The 18717-nt window shown below is 54.1% G+C and overlaps 2 protein-coding genes across 3 annotated transcripts; one reads left to right on the top strand and one right to left on the bottom strand.

Annotated features, from left to right (window-relative positions):
* The first annotated feature begins 8461 nt into the window (after positions 1–8461).
* MED9 (mediator complex subunit 9) lies at positions 8462–12682 on the top strand. 2 transcript variants are annotated; one of them, XM_065644779.1, is made up of 2 exons: positions 8462–8627; positions 11861–12682. In XM_065644779.1, the coding sequence occupies exons 1-2, from the start codon at positions 8473–8475 to the stop codon at positions 12075–12077; spliced, it is 372 nt and encodes a 123-aa protein (XP_065500851.1). In that variant the 5' UTR covers positions 8462–8472; the 3' UTR covers positions 12078–12682. The 2 variants fall into 2 exon arrangements, 1 of the variants encoding a protein (XP_065500851.1); XR_010606977.1 differs by having other exon boundaries at positions 8538–8742; positions 11861–11951.
* Positions 12683–14651: 1969 nt separating this feature from the next.
* RASD1 (ras related dexamethasone induced 1) lies at positions 14652–16481 on the bottom strand. The gene is made up of 2 exons (XM_065644969.1): positions 16105–16481; positions 14652–15830 (listed from the first exon to the last, which is right to left on the bottom strand). The coding sequence occupies exons 1-2, from the start codon at positions 16388–16390 to the stop codon at positions 15280–15282; spliced, it is 837 nt and encodes a 278-aa protein (XP_065501041.1). The 5' UTR covers positions 16391–16481; the 3' UTR covers positions 14652–15279.
* Between the last annotated feature and the right edge of the window lie 2236 nt (positions 16482–18717).

Below are 18717 nucleotides of genomic sequence, written 5' to 3'. Positions count from 1 at the left end.
CCACGGGCAGGGCTGCCTGTTCCCTGCCCGCTGCAGCCGGAGGGTTTGGGCAGAGGGCTCCATCCAAGGCTGTCCCAGCCCAGATCCGGCTGCCCTGCAGCCCCACGGCGCCAGGGAGGCTGACGGCTTCGTGCTCCCAGCCCAGATGCACCGCTTATCTCTCCACTCTCTTGCCCTGACACATTTTTTCCTCCCTCTCCTTTCCCAGCCAGCTTGTAGGACTCTTATCTCAAGCCCCGAATCGCCCTTTCCCAAGGCAGGCTCAGCAGCATCCTCTGCAAACCCATTTCCAGGGGTTTGTGCATGACATTAGGGCCACAAGTGACAACCTGGCAGCAAAACCCTTTTGCCTTACATCTTGATGCCACATTGATGTCCTCAAACCCCTTCCAACAGCCAAGGCAGGGTATGGTGAAGGCAGCTTTGCTGCAGTCACAGGGAATAAGCAGCAGAGGACAGACCCCAATGCCCAGCGTTGCCTCCTTGCTGCTGGGCTGTGGTCATGCAACCTGCAGAGCAGGGGAGGGAAAATCGGGGTTTGAAAGCTTTGGGAAGAGTCCAGAGGGTTCATTTCAGATGTGCTGCTCTGAGAATGGGGTTTGCATTTGACAGTCAGCTGCAGCCTCCTGGTTTGTGGAGAATAAATAAAAAGCAAATGAGGTGTGGAGCTCTGGGATGGGCTGGGAGCCGTGGGATGGGATGGGATGGGATGGGACGAGACGGGACGGGATGGGATGGAGAGCCTCTGCTGATGCTGCCCCAAAACCGGCGTTTGCGAGCATAAGTGCAGTGGGGATCCCACAGCTGCTACTCAATACATCCTGCAGCGCCCAGCAATTACCAGCAGCCGTGCCAGGTGCAGATGTGGTGCAGGGAGCGAAGCACTGTGCTCTCGGCTTGCTCAAATGCTCGCTCCTGCTGCCAAGCCAGCCTCGTGCACCAGAGCAGCCTCGGCCGCGGTCGGCACTGCCCAGGAGGCGGTAGGTTCCTGTGTCTTGCAAAGCGCTTGTTGGTGGAGGAGAAATCAATTCCCAGTCAGGAGTTTCTGCTGCACGGCTGGTTCATCCGCTCTGTCACCCAGGGGGAGAGGGTGACATTTGCTGCGGTCCCAGTCTGGACCATGTGTCTCACCAGTATGGAGTGGGATCTGCTCGGTGCAACAGTGTGGGGGTGCTGCTTCAAACCCTGCTATCTGCAATGTCATCACTCAGAAAGAGGGGCCACACCAGACCGAGAGCAACACGGCATGTTTGAGAACACACACAGCTTGTCACACCGAGCAGTGGCCATGCGCTGTGATGGCAATTCCTTCCTGGCTTGGTTTCTAAGGGGAGGAGGTTTCTATCTGCTCATCTGCCAACTCCCCCCTGTAATTGCCTGTTTGTGAGCCTGTTAGCTAGTTTAAAACATTATAAAACTTAGCAAAGGGAAGAAGAGAGGGACCACAGGGTCTTTGTCCCGAGTGGCCAGATCCAGCCTGGTTCAGCCTTCCCCAGCCCAGAGAAGCCACTTTCCACCCCTGAAATAGCAACTCGGATGATGCTCTCAGCAGCTGGGGATGATGATGCAAAATGCTTGTTATCCAGCAGGAACAATTAGACTTATGGCAATTATCTTTGCAGTTGCTGAGAGATGCCGGAACGGGCCGGCCAGCAGCCAGCACCTGGTGTAATCCCCGGGCGGCAGAGACGCGATGCCCAGCTCTGCCAGGAGCTGCCGCCACCGGGGAGGAACAGCAAAACCCCGCGGGAGCATCCAAAGAGCCTCCGGCAGTGCCAGGAGGGACAGTTTTGCGCAGGAGCAAGAGCAAGGACAGGAAAGAGTTTATCTGAGAGCCAAACGCCCTCTCTAATGACGTTTATTTGCATTCGGATCAATGATGAAATGGCTGAGCCACGCTGGGTTTAGAAGATGGTGTTACAGACTGAAATGCTTTGCATAATGCTCTGGGCTCCCTTTCTGGCATTGCAGGAGAAGCCAGGCTGGGCTCAGCCAGGCTGGGCTCAGCTTTATCTGGAAGGTGGAAATGGGCCCAAGCCGGCTCCAGGCTGGATCAAGCCATGGGCACGCGATGGTCACTGAGCCAGGCATCGCCTACTGAGCTGGGCTTTAGGGCACATTCCTTTGGGGGAAAAAGCTGGGCTTTTGGCTGAGAAATGCCCATGGGGTAAAGGCATAAGGACCACTTCACTCATTTCCAAAGTCAGAACAACAAGGAGGGTTTTTCTTTTCCCTCTTGACGTTGTTTGAAAACCCTATTTTGACACTGCTAGAATTAAGCAAGCCCTAATCCCCAATTGCTGCTTGGAATCAAAATGCAAAACCAATCTCAGCCCAATAAACAACTCCTCTTTGGATAAATCAGAGTGTGCCTGGGATGGCAAGAAAGCTTTTGGGCAGGATGGGGCACAGCTGAGCACCGGATCACCAGCCAATGCCCAAGGAGCGAGGGAATGGGAGCTGGAGGGATGCGGGGAATCTGGTCCAGGAAAGCCCAGGCCATTTTCCATTGAAAACTTTATCTGAGGCAAACATGCCACCACATCCTGGCCCTGTTTGTGCCACAAGAGCCAACAAAATTCCTAGGAAAGTTTAGCCACTTCGTCAGCAAAACCTCTCTGATAGGCTTTGTTTATTAGTGGCTAAACATTAAACCCTTGGCAAACAGGGCTCGTCAAGGCTAGGGACGCGTGACTGTGACAAGCCGCCCCGCGGGCTACCAGCCCCCAAAATGGGCAAGAGCTGCCGGCACAGCCGAGAAGGGGGACAGGCCGCTCCGGGCAGGGGGACGGCAGCACCCCAGGGGTCTGGATTTGGCTGTGGTCGCCAAAAAGAGCCCAGGATCGGGAGGAGGAAGGCTCCCCAAAACCCTGCTCTCACCATGGCCCTGCAGAAATGCACTTTTCTCCAGGTCAGGAGAAGGATTAGAAGTTTTCTCGCTGCAGCTGGATGGAGAAGTCTCCATCTCCCAGTGCCTTGATTCGCAAGAGAGACGTGTCTTTCACCACGCCAGCGCTGCCCCAGAAACCCAGTGCTCTGGCATATAAAACTGGATTCTTCAAGAACATCTGATTCATCCTGCAAAGCCCACGTAAAATTTGTGTTTTCAGTAATTAGGCCAATTACAGCGAAATGGTATTAGCAATTCAAAGGACAGGCTAAAATCTTAACCTGATGTCTTTTCAGTGGTGCCAAAACAAAGTCCAAACAAAGCCCCTTCCCTCTCCCCCTGCGTTAAATAACCAAAGAGCAACATTTTGAAGTGCTCAAACATCAGGTAACAGTGTTTCCTGCTGCACTTGAAGGGAACCTGACAAACACACAAACAAAGCCTGACCCACTTTAGCAGAATAAGAACGACACCAAGAAAGGGAGCAGGGAGTTCAATAAAGTCTTTAATGCGGCCCCATTAGTAGGTCCCTGCTACATCCATCCAGATAAATTTATCTTGCTAAGTCTGTCCTGTGAACAGAGCGAGCTGTGAAATCTGCACCATGCTCATGCACCGGGCGGCGTGGCTCTGGGACCCACCGATCCATGAGCACAGGGATGCACCAGCACAGGGATGCAGACAGGGATGCACACACACAGGGATGCACACAGGGATGCACCAGCACAGGGATGCAGACAGGGATGCACACACACAGGGATGCACACAGGGATGCACGAGCACAGGGATGCACACAGGGATGCACGAGCACAGGGATGCACACAGGGATGCACACACAGAGGGATCATAGAATCATTTCAATTGGAAGAGACCCTCAGGATCATCAAGTCCGACCATAACCTAACTCTAGCACTAACCCATGTCCCTAAGAACCTCATCTAAACACCTTCTAAACCCCTCCAGGGATGGTGACTCCACTGCTGCCCTGGGCAGCCTGTTCCAATGCCCGACAGCCCTTTCCGTGAAGAATTTTTTCCTAATATCTGAATGCACACAGGGATGCAGAAAGGGATGCACAAGCACAGGGATACATACAGGGATGCACACAGGGATGCGTATGCCCAGGGATGCCCATGTATGTGCTGTCCCACTCCATTCCCTTCCCAACATGCAGGGCGTGCATCCAGAGGATCAAGGAAGCGATCCCTGCCCCGGCCGGGCGCTGGGTGCCGGTGCAGGCTCCTGCAGCGTTGCTTCAAGCCCATGGCCACATATGGAGAGTGCAAATGCTGCTGCCTCGTGTGTTCCGTGGCACATGTTTTGTGGCGAAATCATTGTTTGTAAGTAATGGCGGGGACGTTGCTGAGTCACCGCGCTGCGGGCGAGAGCCAGCAGGGAACCGGGACTGGTTTTGTGCCATGGTAACAAGGGCCCTTCTCTCTGCAGGGTGGGTTTTCTCAGGGACACCCCAAATTCACACTCCAAGCTCCTTCTTCCTGCAAGGAGACTTTTGCCCCTTTGCACTGAGCGGAAACTGAGGCTGTGGCTCATCCCTCTGTCTGTTTTCCTGGATCCATATCTCTGCGTAGCTGACCTTGCGCAAGAAGCCGTCCGTCCTCCCCTTGCCCACCCACTGGCTTGGGTGCCTCCCCCCGGGGTGGCACACAGCCCGGGTCAGCCCCCGTGTTTGCTCAGCGGTGGGGTGGCATCAGTGAGCATCACGAGATTGCTGGATCCTCCCTGCGCCCTTGAATCGTCCCCCTTTTCCCCTCCCTGAAGCTCGGTGCACTGAAGCGGTGGCCTTCACAGCCAGGCCAATGTCCTGCAGCTCCCACACCCAACCTGGAGCAACCAGCAGCTTGGCCAAAGCTCCTGTGTCGCCTCTTGTCCCGGGCTCCCTGGGAGAGGCAGCTGCTGTCCTCGGGGACAGCATCTCCATGGGGTGACAGCCCCAGGATGGGGCACTGCAGGGTGTCCCCAGCAGCTGGTGGCTCTGCCAAAGCCAGGGGAGCTCCAGGAGATACTGGGGTGCTTGGGATGCGTTTGGTGCTGCTTGTTCACACCAGTTGGATCTTAAACCCCAGCAGGAACCAGGGCAGCAGCAGCTCTAGGAGCATGCGGTGGTGCAGGGCTGCGTGCGTAGGGGCGGCCAGACCTCTGGGGCCTGAATTTCTCTGCCTAAAATATTTCTTCAAAAGACTAAATTCAGCTTATGACCCCCTCCATTCCCCTCAGCACCCCACGAGAAGCCTGAGACACTAGGGCCCTGAAATGGTCCCTGAATGACACCAGGATTCAAGACACAGCAGAGCCTGAGACCAAATTCCCATCTGGTCAAAATTAGGGGGATCTTGGCCAGGAACCTGAGGAGTTGCAGGGTCGCAGCTACGACCTAACGAAAAGGTCCAACATTTTGGTGCTGCTGACCACAGCCAAGGGCTGGAGCTGTAACTTCTCATTCCTGTCACCCCATCCCAGGTGGCCGCAACCCCGACAACACCTTCCCAACTTAGCAACAGACTTATCCCACCACGGCAGCTTAGCAAGACTTGAATTGAAAATTCAGGCTGACAATGCAGCGCAGGAGCAGGAGGAAGAGATAATGTTCAACCTGGTGATAGCCACCTAGTAAAAAATGGTAACACAACCAGCTCCAGATGGTCCAGCAGTGAGAAGCGGAGCCCAGTGAAATGCTAGACCATCAATATAAAAATGTCAAGTCATTGTAATGAAACAGTGAAAGGTGCAGAGTCACCCCATGCTGACTTAAATAACTGGTAGTAAATCCCTCAAAAGTTACCTTTGGAAGCAGACAAGAGGTGCAACTTACAGAAATGACAGAAAAAGAAGAATAACATTGGTATCGTAAAGGAAACAGGCAATAACTACAGAGGTTCTGGATACAGATTATTTGATCAGCTGTTTTTTAGGATAATGGGTTAATGAAACGTTTGGGTGAGTGTAGGTGATGGCTTTAAGATGCAGGAGATCAGATGGTTTGGAAAAATTTGCACAGTTCAGAAACTGGCTCTCCAGCAAGTGAATTATAGAAAGAACCACAATCAAATGCGAGGAACAGGTCAATCATCTACGCTTCAGGTTTATTACCAAATTCCAGGGGGAAATTATGCTTTTCGTTCAACACTAAGCATCCCTGCTCACGCTTTAGCTGCCTCACAAGGAGTTTTCATAGGTTGCTCACCCAGACCTTTCAGCTGGGTCTCACCTCTCCCCACAGTCCTCACCGGGGATATGGATACACCAGATGTTATAGACAACAGCTCTGCTGTGGCCACACAGTCTCATCCGACGAATTCACCAGCATCTTCAGTGACAGAGGAACCTGTTGAACCACAACCCCATCACAGAACACCTTCATTCCCCCCTGGACTTGCCATGAGATGTGACAAGCCCCAAAGGACAGAGATGGGTCACCTGAGCAGTTCGCACGAGAAAGGGAAGCTGAGAGGCAGGAACAGGGAGAAATGCCAACTAGATAAAGCTCGTTCCAGCTGCTGTGGGAACACATGACCCAAAATGGGAACTGAACGGCACAAAGAAACGCTGATTGACGGCGCTTTACGTAGGGCTGAATGGCATCTACGCATTGTCACCTGCCTGAGTCACCCCTCGGAGGCAGGCGGCCGGCAGCCCGGCAATCAGCCGCCCTCCTCTGTCACATCAAGGGGAGAGTTAAAACCAGCACGGAACCAGAGGAAAGTGTCCCCCACAGAGCCTGGATCGAGTCTGGCTTTAGAAACAGCCCGTAAAAAACCTCTCGGCTCAGCCCCAGGCGAAGGATGCAGCATCCTGCAGCTCCTGCTCGGCGCAGTCAAGGACCGTAAATACCAGCGGCCTCCCCGCAGGGATCTGCTCTGCGGCACCGGGGCTCCCCCGGGCTCCTTCGCACATTCCAGCACCAGTGCCCAAGCCAGGATCTATTCCTGACAGCAGGAACGAAGTGAGCGATTGCATCTGCTATATTTAGAGCAAACAGTCAATATTCCGCGTGTTTTAAATGGTTAGCAGAATTCTCATTTGGTATATAAATAGCTTCTGTTTGCTTTTCGAAATAAATTGGTTTAAAAAAAAAAAAAGAAAATTGCCTTCCCAGTCATCCTCAGCCCGTCACTGTTGAGCAGAGGGGCCTATTTCAAATGAAAAATTAAATTATGCATTTTCTCTAAGCTAACCCAGGAAGAAAAACTCATGGCTGTGGCTGGTATTATTAGCGCTGTGATCCTTTGTGTTGATCGAGGGGTTTAAACACAGCAGCAGCCGTTTGCTGAACCGAACTCTGAGGCCGTTTGGTGCGGAGGGGCATCACCCTCCACCTCCCAGGCTCCACCACGCACCATCTCAAGCCACCTTCCACCCGCGGGTCACACGCCGGACCTGTTTCTTTCCCCTCTCCCAGCTTCACAGCAGTCTCAGCCCTGACACCAGGGTTCCATCTCTCTTCCTCCAGATTCCTCCAGTTTCAGGCTCTCAGCCAATGCTCCAGCTTGCTTTCCCTCTGGCTGATGTCAGCCGTGCCTCCTCCCTCGGGCGGAAAGCCTGGTCCCGCGTAAGCGTCCGCCTTTAAGGCATCACAAAGACCATTTCCCCACCACTCAGCCCCCTCGACGTATTATCCCCAGTTGCATTAAAGCCAAACTAAGGACACCAACTAATGAAAAATCATGGCGGAAAGCTGGGGGCTAAAAGAGATACTGAAACCCTGCTGTGCTTACTGATTTAATATGGAATAATGCAATTTTTTCCCCTAAGATTTGGCTCAAAAGGGAGGGATGAACCCAGGCTTGGGACACTGATCTGAGCACTCTGAGGGGCTGGGAGCCACCGCCAAACCAGTGCGGGAGGGTCACTGGGAGCCACCGCCAGACCAGTGCGGGAGGGTCACTGGGAGCCACCGCCAGACCAGTGCGGGAGGGTCACTGGGACCCCTTCTCCTCGCCCTGCCCTCAGGGTGCGGGACCTCCCACTCTGTCCTTCCTCCCACCTCCTGCATGGAGCTTGGTCCTGTCCTGGGCCTGGGGGGAATGGGGAATTGGTGGAGGGGTCACAGGGGCATGGCCCAAGACCAGGCTTAGGCCCAGGTTCAGCCCAAGCTCAGACCAAGACTCGGTCCCAGTCCTGGTCCTGGCCCAAGCTCAGGCCCAGGCCAAGCCCTGGCCCCAACCTCAGTTCAGACCAGGCCCAGACCTGGCCCATACTCAGGCCCTGTCGCAAACACAGGCCCAGGATAAGGGGAAAGCTCAGTCCAGACTCCGGCACAGGCCCAGGCCAAATTCAGGGGAAGGCCCAGGCCAGGCCGAAGCCCAAACCAGACTCCAGCACAGGCCCAGGCCCAAGCTCGGGGGAAGGCCCAGCCCAGCACCCGACACAGGCCTAGACCCAAGCCCAAGCTCAGGGGAGGGCCCAGACCAAACCCCAGCGCAGGCCCCGGCTCAAGCCCAGCAGAAGGCCCCGGCGCAGGCCCAGCGCAGGCCCCGGCGCAGCGGCTGGCGGGGCGGGCCGGCCCGGCCGAGCTCCGCCCCGCTCCGCTCCGTCACTGCGCGGCGCCGCGGGCCGGGGCCGCCATGGCCGCGGGGGCCGGGGCCGCCGGTGCCGCCCGCGCCGCCGCCGAGGAGCCGCCGCCGCCGGAGCCGCCGGCCGAGCAGAAGCCGGCGCTGCCGCCGCCGCCCGCGCAGGAGGAGTTCTCCTTCCTGCCGCTCGTCCACGACATCATCAAATGGTAACGGCGGCCACGGGCACACGGGGGCCTCCCCCCGTCCCGCCGGGCGCCGCTTTGCAGGCCTGCACCGAGCCCGGGTACCTGTAGAGGCGGTGCCGAGGAGGGAACGGAGCTGGTGAGGGGCTGGAGCACAAGGGTGATGGGAGCGGCTGAGGGACCCGGGGGTTCAGCTGGAGAACAGGAGCTGAGGGGAGACCTTCTGATCTCTGACCTGCCTGAAAGGAGCTTGGAGCCAGGGGGGGTCGGGCTCTGCTCCCCAGGAACAAGCGCCAGAACCAGAGGAAACGGCCTCAAGTTGCGCCAGGGGAGGTTGAGGTTGGGTCTGGGGAACAATTTCTTCCCCAAAGGGCTGTGGGGCATTGGAACAGGCTGCCCAGGGCAGTGCTGGAGTCACCATCCCTGGAGGGGTTTAAAAGGCATTTAGACGAGGTTCTTAGGGACATGGTTTAGTGCTGGAGTTGGGTTATGGTTGGACTAGATGATCCTGAGGGTCTCTTCCAACTGAAATTATTCTATCCCCACCCCAGCCACCTCCTGCTAGTGATGCTGCCTGACCCCCAGGGCCCTCGGGGTGCTCTGCATGGGGAGCAGCGCCATGGGGTCCCGCCTTTAACGTTTTCCCACCCCCAACATCCTCAAGATGCCCTGGACAAGGAGTGGGGCAGCGGGATCGCTCTCTAATGATGTTCTCCAGCCCCCAGCATCCCTGGGGTGCCCTGGGTGGGCAGCAGGGCAGTGGGATCCTCCTTCTAATTCTGCTTTCCAACCACCAGCATCCTCAGAGTGCCCTGGATGGGGAGCAGGGCAATGGGTTCACCCCTCCAGTGTCTCAGCATCTCACTTGCCCTTTTTCTCCCATCAGTAGTTCCTGGGAAGGGTGTCAGACGAAGCTGGCACAGCCCCAAGCGCATCACTGCTCCGAGTCACCCCAGGACCTGGCTGGTGTTGGGGTCACCCAGGCGCTGCGGCCACTCTGATGGCCCAGGTACCCCGGAGTGTCATCCTTGTGCTGGGTTATTGCTCCAGATAACTGAACAGTTTGGCTGCTCGCAGCCTCAGAAAGCACAGACAGTGCTGGAACTGGCTTGTGTCCTGCTTGTTTTGCTTGTGTCAGGGAGGTCTGAAAGGTGGGAAAGCTTCAACACTTAACAACTCTGCAGCCCAAGCGCCGTGGCAGGGAAAGACTGAATACATCCTGGCACAGTGGTCCAGATACAGAATGGGCATGAGAGCACAAACCCTCAGATTTCCCTCAGTCTCCCCATTGTGCTGGAAGTGGGCGTTTGTCCCCGAACTTGATTCTGCCTGATCTGTCCAGACCAGAGAAGTGATGCTAAGCCCATTGCCAAGTGCATGTGTGTACATAAATAAAGTGGGCAGTAGCCATGGGCTGAGGCCTCCCAGATTCCTGTGTGTCACTGAGCAGGTCATGGTGACCCGCAGATGACAGTCCCTGGGATATTTTGTGCCTGGTCCCACTGAGCCACCCACTCCCGCTACCCAGTTACCTCTCTCGGCGTCACACACGGCATTTTCTGGGCGGCCTGAGCAGACGTAGGTACGCTGAACAGTGCTGCAGACAGGTAGGACCACAGAGGCAAAGGGTGGGATGTGTTCCCTCGCGCCCCTGACAGATGGCAAACGTATTATCCTTTAATGCTGCTGCTGGTCGCAGAGCCCAGCCTCGCTATTTTGACACTGACTCAGCCATGAAGACGCATCTCCAAGGCGACTCTGTGCTCAGGAGCGAGGATGTATTGCGTAAATTTGCTTATATTCAAGAACATGTGCTCTTTCTTGTTGTTTGGGTCCCGAGAAAGTTTTCCCAGGCAGGACTTGCTGATATTTTCACCCTTGTACAGTCAAGTGGCATTCCAGTGCGTGGCTCCACCACCAGTGGGTTGTGCTGGTTTAATAAAGAACGTTGAGCCTTAAGGCAGGTCCACGTGTGGTCCGTCAGCACAGGCTGTGGTCGGACGTTGCGGTGAGTCCTGCGTTACCGCAGGGCAGCTGCAGTCTCTTCGCAGCTCTCCTCACCCCTGCCTGTCCGTGCCCCCAAAGAGGGAGTCGCTTCAGTGGCTTGATCCAGCAGGAAAACCACCCATCAGTGGAAAAAAACCCCAAAGCTGAAATAACGATTCCTCCAGATCAATGAACTGGACAGGCAGCCATCAGTTCTCTATGTGTGGGGAAGGGAACAAGACTTGGAGAGAGCTGGAGTGGGAAGGACGTCGCTCGCAAAGCCAGCATCCATTAAAGGCAGCGTCAACCCATCCTTCCCCCGACGTGCCACGGTTTTGTGTGTGTGCCCGTGTTTTTCCACTGCCAACCTGACTGTGGATGTCTGCATAATGGGGATACATTAGAGTACAAGCCGTGGTTTTATTTAGAAGGGAGTCATGAATATTTTGTTCCAGCAGGCTTTTGAAATGAACGGCGACCATCTGGTTAAAAGTTTTGCTCTCAGCCATGTCACGATTCCCCAAAGTTATAATCGAGCGCCTCTCTGCCTTGGTCATGCCAAGCAGGTTTATTTTTAGGTCTGGCTATTGAACAGGCTCCTGGTTTTCAAAGACCATTAGAATCCTGCTCTTGTTATTAACAGGAACCCTGGATGTGGGGATTCACGTTTGCCTGGAATCAGTAAAACTTTTTGCTGGTGCTAATGAAGCTGAGGCAGATACTAATGAGGGTTTGAGGGCAGACGCTGCCTCAGACAACACTGATCCTTGAAAAGCACGGAGCTGGCTGCAGAACCAGTTTTGCTGCTCTTAAAAATAATTAAAAAAAAAAGCCGTCGCTTCTCTTTTATTAGGTACACATCCCCAGAGAGTTGTGTTAAAGCTCCAAAGTACCATTTTCTCTGCCATTGGATAATCTCTGATACTTTGGGGAACAGTTTCTGTTTTCCGCTGTCAAGTTGTTTGACTGCATTGATTTTTTTGTATTACAGCAGCAACAGGTCACGGGTGAAACTGAGATCTTTTTTTCCAGGTGCCTACACATAACACACATACGTAATCTTACCTTCCTTAGAGAGAGATATGGGAGTTCAAACAGAGGGAGAATTTACCCTGCTCTGTGGTCATGTTTTAAGACTGCAGACTTGAAAGTTTTCCAGTGAATTCCAGTTTAAGCCCAGATTGTACTGGAAATGACAGTCACCTTTACGGGCTGAAGGGGCATTTCCAATAGGAGAATTCAGCAATATCTTGATTTTCTCTCCTCTGCAGCATGGACAAGGACAGCCAGGATGTTCACCAGGTGCTGAACGAGCTCAAGAACAAGTTCCAGGAGATGAGGAAGCTGATCAGCTCCATGCCTGGCATCGGGGTGAGCCCGGAGCAGCAGCAGCAGCAGCTGCAGAACCTGCGGGAGCAGGTCCGGACCAAAAACGAGTTGCTGCAGAAGTACAAGAGCCTTTGCATGTTTGAAATCCCCAAGGAGTAGGAAGGGCACAGCTCTGCTCTCCGGGTCTGAGACACCTCCTCTTCTGGCTGAACAGGAGAGAACAAGGCGGCAGAAGTTTACTTTTCTCTTTTATGCTTTTTTTGCTTGCGTTGCTCTGAAGTTGTGTCTGTGTGGATCACAGGCGTGTGACACTGAACCAGAACACTGTGTGCTTCACATATGGTGATTACAGCTGTACGTTCACTTTGATCTGCTATAGGACTGTGCATTTATATATGCATCCCTTTTGTTTTCTCTTGGGGTGTTTTTTGGGGTTTTTTTTTGTTTTACATTCAAGCAAGCAGGAGACATTATGTTTTCTCCTCACTAAGGGTCAAAGTACCTGCTGGGTAACTTCAACAAGAAAAAGAAGGCATTTTCCACATTTTTTTTCGCTTCTGAACTGACACAAGTAGCCAGACATCAAAAGGGAGCATAAAAGGGAAGCGTGAGCTGTCTGGCCCTGCTCCTGGAAAGAGTCTCTGGGGCACTTTCCAGTCTGTGTCGAAAGAGGAATGATTGCTTTCAATCACTTCTGTGTTTCTCTCTCTTTTTAAACAAGTGATGTTTGTGCCTGAGATGAGTAAAGATGTAGAAATTCCAAATTGCTCCTCTTGCGTATTCACTGCGGGGATGTGGGCTGAGGAGGGGCAGGACTTTGGCAGCACGGAGGACGTGCATAGCCCAGCTCCTTTGTCTTTAGATCATTTTGTTGGAAACAGAGTGACTTGCAGGGGGCGGAAGCGAAGCAGGGACTGCCAGGGGGGTGGATTTCGGTAGGTTTTGGGTGCGTAAATCTTGGGTGAGTACAGCTCGTAGGCAGTACATTGAGCATGTTGCTCTTAAAACAGAGCAGGGACAAGTAGAATTGAAGCAAAAGCGACAAATGACAATGGCTTTTAGTTAGTCCGGCTCAACAGGACGGGTCAGTTCCACGTTTGAAGTGCCCCAGGGGCTTCCCACAAAAAAGTATTTGAGCGGCTTGAACATTTGCAAGCAGCTGATGGAATGTTCTCAAAAGTTGGATTTCAGGGCTCGCTGTCCTGCTGTTTGCTCCTATGGCAGCTGATAACAACCTGGTAAGTGGCACCATATCTCACCAACAAAAGACGTGACCTTGAACCTCACATTTCTCTGAATTCTGCTGAAAAGATGATGCAGGTCAGTAGCGGAAGAGGTGAAAAACCAGCTAGAGAAATACAATATCCATTGAGAACCAGCATCCAGGGGCAGGTAGCACTTGTGCCTTCAAAAGAAGAGAAGCAAAGTCTGTTTGGGGAGGATTTTCCTTCTCTGAACCAAGAGGTGAGTAATTCTGCTCACTGGGACTCACCTGTAGCCCAGGGATTACTCTGTCCCCCTGGAGTACGTACTAGTACTTTGGGAAGGCATCAGTGTGTAAACTTTGAGTGAAGCAGAACACCAAGGTAAACAGAGCACAATGTACACTGGTTTTATTACTGAAATTACCTTTCTGGCAGCCATTGCCCGTCCCAGCTCAATAAATTCTTGTATCTCACACCTGGACAGCGGTTCTCCTTTTTTTGCCAGCTGCTGTTCCTGTGAAATCAGGGCATATGCGGAGCTGGAAGAAACAACGTGTTTCCAAAGAAACGTCTGGCACTTAGCACAGGAACAAGTTAACTCTGTGAACTTGAATCCAAGTTTCAAACGAAACTGGAGCCATTTGGTTTGCAGTCTCGCTCACCCACCTTAGTTTTGTGGCTTTGATAGAATTTTTTTGCCATTAATATGTGTTAAACATAGATTAGTTCTGCTGCCCGAGGGGGAATGGGGGCTGAAAATGAACTGAAACAGCAGCTGGAGCCAGGGAGAACTGTTCTTTGAAGAGCTTTCTCCTTTCCCTTTCACTTCTAGCAGTGGTTAATGCCGCTTATTAAAGAGATTAAAAACCATCAGATGCAAAGGTGACCTTTGGAGCAAAGTACTTCCTTTACTCATATTGCAAAATAAAAACAATATCCCGGACAGGGCGCAAATGAGTCACTCCCTGTTGACATCATTAAAGTGTGCTTGGTTAATCAGGAAAAACCAGGGAACACAATCAGCTCTTTATAACGAAGTGATGTCAGCCTGCCGGGTTTCGGCAGTGAATGACATGCCAATGGGGCTGGCAGGATCCTAACGGCGTTAGTAAAGTGAGGAAAGAGTCTTGGCTCAGTGACTCGTTTGAGAAACTGTGTGCGTGGCCCCTCGTTAACCCATGGGGCAAGAAATCGGCTGCTTGCAGAGCCGGGAACCTTTGCACTGGGAGTCGGAGAAAACGGGGTAATAATGCGATTGAGTCGAGAAGCAGTTTTTAGCACCTCACAGCTGGGCTCAGGTCTCTGTTTAGCATGATTTTATTTTGCCACAGGGCAGGGCGAGGAAGCAAAGGCAAACCCACAGGTGTCATTTTAAAAAGATTTTATTGTTTTGTAGAAAAAATAAAACATCAAGTTTCACCCACGGTAGAAACACTTGAAGATTTTTTTTTTGTTCATGTCAATGACAAACAATACCTACATAAAGTGCCTATTATTTAAAAAACCCTTCCCACTCCCCCCACCCTCTCCAAATCTTGCAAATCAGACAAGACAAATGTAAACAAGAATCAGTTTTTCTGGTCCATCGGGGCTGTAACTCTGCAATGTCTTTGCAACAGCTTACAAGTGTCTTCTGCGCGTGGTTTGCAGACACAGACAAACACATGACACTGAGCCAGAGTCCGTGCACAGTTTCTCAAGTTAAAAAAAAAAAGCAAAATACAACAAAAAACCAAGCCCAAAGCCCCAGGCAGGTGGTGTCAGGTCTCTGCCCTCCTTCCTGAAGGCATTGCCCGAGGCTGGGTGGTTTGGGAGGGAAAGAAACACCCTCCACACTCATCCTCCCACCTGGCTGCCCAGCAGCTCATCCTTTCCCTGTCTCTCTGCCCGGAGGAGGCTGGTCCCAGCGACACCCCCCTCCTGCCCTCCAAAGCCTCCCCTTCCACATCCCTCACTCCCAAAAATGCACCCCCGGGGAGGGGAGGTAACCGATGAAAATGATCCCTTGGGAGGAGGGAGGCTGGGGAAGAGGCGACCCCGGGGTGGGCACCTGCCCACTCTCCTGCCTGCCCAAAGTCAATTTGGAAATGAGCATCTTTCCCCCCTCCCGTCTTTCCTTCCTTCTTTCCTTCCTGTCGCAGGGCGAGCAGGGGCTCCTAGCTGATCACGCAGCGGTCCTTCTCCTTGCTGTGCCCGCTGCCGATGGCTTTCTCTCGGATGTACATGAGGTCACTGTGGACGCTGGGTCGCCGGGCGAAGGGGGCCACGATGCCGTACGCCTCCTCCGTGCTGCCCCGGCCCCCCTCTTTCAGCAGCTTTTTGCCTTTCAGAGCCTTCTTGTGCAGGATGTCGCAGTACTGGACCGAGACCTTGCGGTGCAGGTCGGGGCTCATCTCGCTGGGCAGCTTGGCCATGGCAAAGAGCGCCTGGAACATCTGGTCTAGGCTGCTGTTCTTCTTGGCTGAGATCTCAAAGTAGGCACATTTTTTGGGGTCCCCTCCCACCAGTTGCTCGATCTCCTGGGGTTGCACCTCCCGATAAAAGTCCCGGTCGCCTTTGTTGCCACAGATGACCAGGGGCACTTCTGTGTTCTCCTTCGTTTTGTTCTTCAGGCACGACTTAGTCTCCAGGATTTGCTGCTTCAGGCGCTGCACCTCCTCAAAGGAGTCCCGGTTGTCCAGGCTGAACACGAGGATGAACACGTCTCCTGGGGACAAAGAGGGAACGTGAGATGGTTGCAGGGATGAGGACACACTGAGACTTGCTGCCTAAGCCATACAGACACTTGAAGAGGGATGGACAGGGCAGCACCTGGGTCCTGCATCCTCTCATCCACCCCATGCAAGGAGCAAAGTTGCTCACCCCGTGCACACACAAAATCCCACCTCCCTCCGCTGGAGAAACATCCCCAAACTGGACAAAACCATCTGAAATATGACAAGAGACCACCCTCTTCCTCCTGGTGCTCCCCAGCCAAGTACCTGTGAGGATGGAGAGGCGACGCATGGCTGGGAAAGGGTGGTTGCCCGACGTGTCCAGAATGTCGAGCTGGTAGACCTCACCGCGGATGCTGTAGAACTTGCGGTGGAAGTCCTCGATGGTGGGTGTGTATTGCTCCTCAAAGCGGCCTGTGAGGAACCGCGAGACGATGGCTGTCTTGCCCACCTTGGAGGAGCCCAGGATGACCATGCGGTAGCGGTTCTTGGCGGGGATGCTCAGCTCAGCCTCGCTGGGACACATCTTCTTGATCATCGCTGCCAGTTTCATTGAAGCCGGCAAAGGGGCAGCTTGTGCCGAGAGGAAGGAGGAGGAAGAAGAGAAGGAAGGCGATGTCTGCCCGGCTGCTCAGCCCAGCTCCCCTCGCAGGAAAGGCCGGTGTGAGCTCTGCACGGCCGCCGCTGCCGCCGCGTTATATGGAGGCGGCAGCGACCGCCCCTCGGCGCGTCACGGCCCGGGGCGGCGGCGGCTGAGTCAGCGCCCGGTCCGCTCCCCCGCCGGACTCTTTGCAGCCCGCTTGGGGCTCTCGGCGCTGCACAGCGCGGCCCCGTTTGCAGCCCGCTTGGGGCTCTGGGTGCCGTACAGCCCGGCCCCGTTTGCAGCCCGCTTGGGGCTCTGGGTGCCGTACAGCCCGGTCCCGTTTGCAGCCCGCTTGGGGCTCTGGGTGCCGTACAGCCCGGTCCCGTTTGCAGCCCGCTTGGGGCTCTGGGTGCCGTACAGCCCGGCCCCGTTTGCAGCCCGCTTGGGGCTCTGGGTGCCGTACAGCCCGGTCCCGTTTGCAGCCCGCTTGGGGGTCCCGGTGCTCGGCAGCGTAGTCCCATGTGCAGCCCGGTTCGCGCTGCCGATGCTCTGCCAGCCGGACCCTTTGCAGACCCGATTGAGCTCCCGGTGCTGCGCAGCCCGGTTCCGTTTGCAGTCCGGTCCGGGCTCCCGGTCCCGTTTGCAAGCCCACCCCTTCGCAGCTCACCCTGGGGACTCGGTGCTTTGTACCCGTCCCGTTGGCAGCCCGGTGCGGGCTCCCGGAGCCTCGCAGCCGGGTCGGAGCTCCCGGGGCTCCGCGGTGGAGTCGCCCCGACCGAGACCCCTTTGCCGGGCGCAGCGACCCGGGGCGGGGGGAGCCGGGGCGGGGAGGGTCCCATCCCGCTCCCCGCTTTGCTTTTGCTCCGTTTTACACTTCCTCCCGGTGCAGCAGCGGGTGTGCGGGTACCTGCCCGGCAGAAAGACCGGAGAAAACACCCCGTGCGTGCTCCGGTACGCGGGGCAGTGGACGGGAGCGGGGAGAAACCTCTGTCTCACCGGCACCGCAGCCTTGAAGGAGGGGTCGGCAGCGCTGCGGTCCCGTTAACTCCGGTCCCGGTCCCGGTCCCCGTCCCGGAGCGTCGAGAGCCGTGCCGCTGCAGCACCGACTTCCCCGCTAGGGGGCAGGCGAGGGCGCTGTCCCCAAACCAGGGCCCTGTCACCCGGTGCGCAATTAAGCCAAATTTTAGCACCCAGAGACGAGATATTGTTTATTACAGAGTTGCACAGGCCTGGATGCTGGAACAAAGCCAGCGCGCCGGAAAGTCACAGCCATTCTATACAAAACCTTATCGCTACTCGGGTCAGTCCTGAAGAGCCAATTGGTTGCACATTTGCATATTGGTTACATAATCATTTTAGCATATAACGAGCAACATCCAGCTAAAGGGCACTTTATCCGACAGCCTCGAAATGTGTGTTAAGACCCAACTAACGTGCAGGGTTCGAAAATGTCTAAAGCTGCAAGGTCAGTAGTGTCTGTAGTTTCTGACTGGGCGTTTTGCAAGTCACTCTTTGTTAGAGGAGCAGACTGACCTAAAACTGAAATGATTTACATATCTTTAGGTTAGCAATTGCCAACAGGATTCATTGTTTTCAGTGGTAATGACTACACGGGACATGTACCTGCAGGTGGGGTCCCTGGTGCTGCTTCGGATTAGGTGCCTGATCTTTCCATCAATGGGTAAAAGGCAAGACCCAGGGAAAGCTCATCAGGCTGATGAGTTTGAATCAAAAAACCTGTGAGCATCTATTAGGAAAAAAAAATCTTAGCAAAAGGTAATGCTTAAATAAGGTTCAGGATTGCAGAAGCCTTATCTACAACACCGAGAGGGACCTCAGGGACAGCTAGAATACACGCGTTTGTGCAGCACGGTGCATTTCATCAGCACGGCTTGAGAAATGGATGTCGATGAGCTTTTTATCTCCCCTGAGTGTGGTCGCATGCTTGGACGTTAACTTAAACGCTGTCTGAAGGTTTCTGGAGGAACTGGGGTTGTCTGTGGGGTGGGAGGGAGCAGCAGTTTGAACAGCCCATCCCTGGCAGCAGAGGCACAAGGACACTTTGGGGGTACAAAGTGGAACAGTTTCCCGTGTTTATTGATCTGTGTGCGAGACAGCGAAGAGGTTTAATAGCCGATTACAAAGCACAAATATATCACCCCCCCAAAATAACAAAAAGATCATTTAATTGAAGCGGTTGATGGAAAACAACAGAGGGAATAGGAAGTGCAGACCTCTGGGGGACAGACAAATCGAACATCTTGATTGGCTTTTATTGTTAACTGTACAACTATTAA

Source organism: Caloenas nicobarica, chromosome 14 (assembly GCF_036013445.1).
Source record: "Caloenas nicobarica isolate bCalNic1 chromosome 14, bCalNic1.hap1, whole genome shotgun sequence".
NCBI classification, from domain to species: Eukaryota; Metazoa; Chordata; class Aves; order Columbiformes; family Columbidae; genus Caloenas; species Caloenas nicobarica.
Note: the sequence above shows the minus strand (reverse complement) of the source record. Positions and strands in the feature narration are given on the sequence as shown.

What these genes read in the sequence shown, in the direction of transcription:
- MED9 (XM_065644779.1), top strand. Translation starts at nt 8,473, where the DNA reads ATGGCCGCGGGGGCCGGGGCCGCCGGTGCCGCCCGCGCCGCCGCCGAG. An exon ending in GTCCACGACATCATCAAATG is followed by an intron (nt 8,628 to 11,860) that starts GTAACGGCGGCC and finishes TCTCCTCTGCAG; the next exon opens with CATGGACAAGGACAGCCAGG.
- RASD1 (XM_065644969.1), bottom strand. Translation starts at nt 16,390, where the DNA reads ATGAAACTGGCAGCGATGATCAAGAAGATGTGTCCCAGCGAGGCTGAG. An exon ending in TCGCCTCTCCATCCTCACAG is followed by an intron (nt 15,831 to 16,104) that starts GTACTTGGCTGG and finishes CTTTGTCCCCAG; the next exon opens with GAGACGTGTTCATCCTCGTG.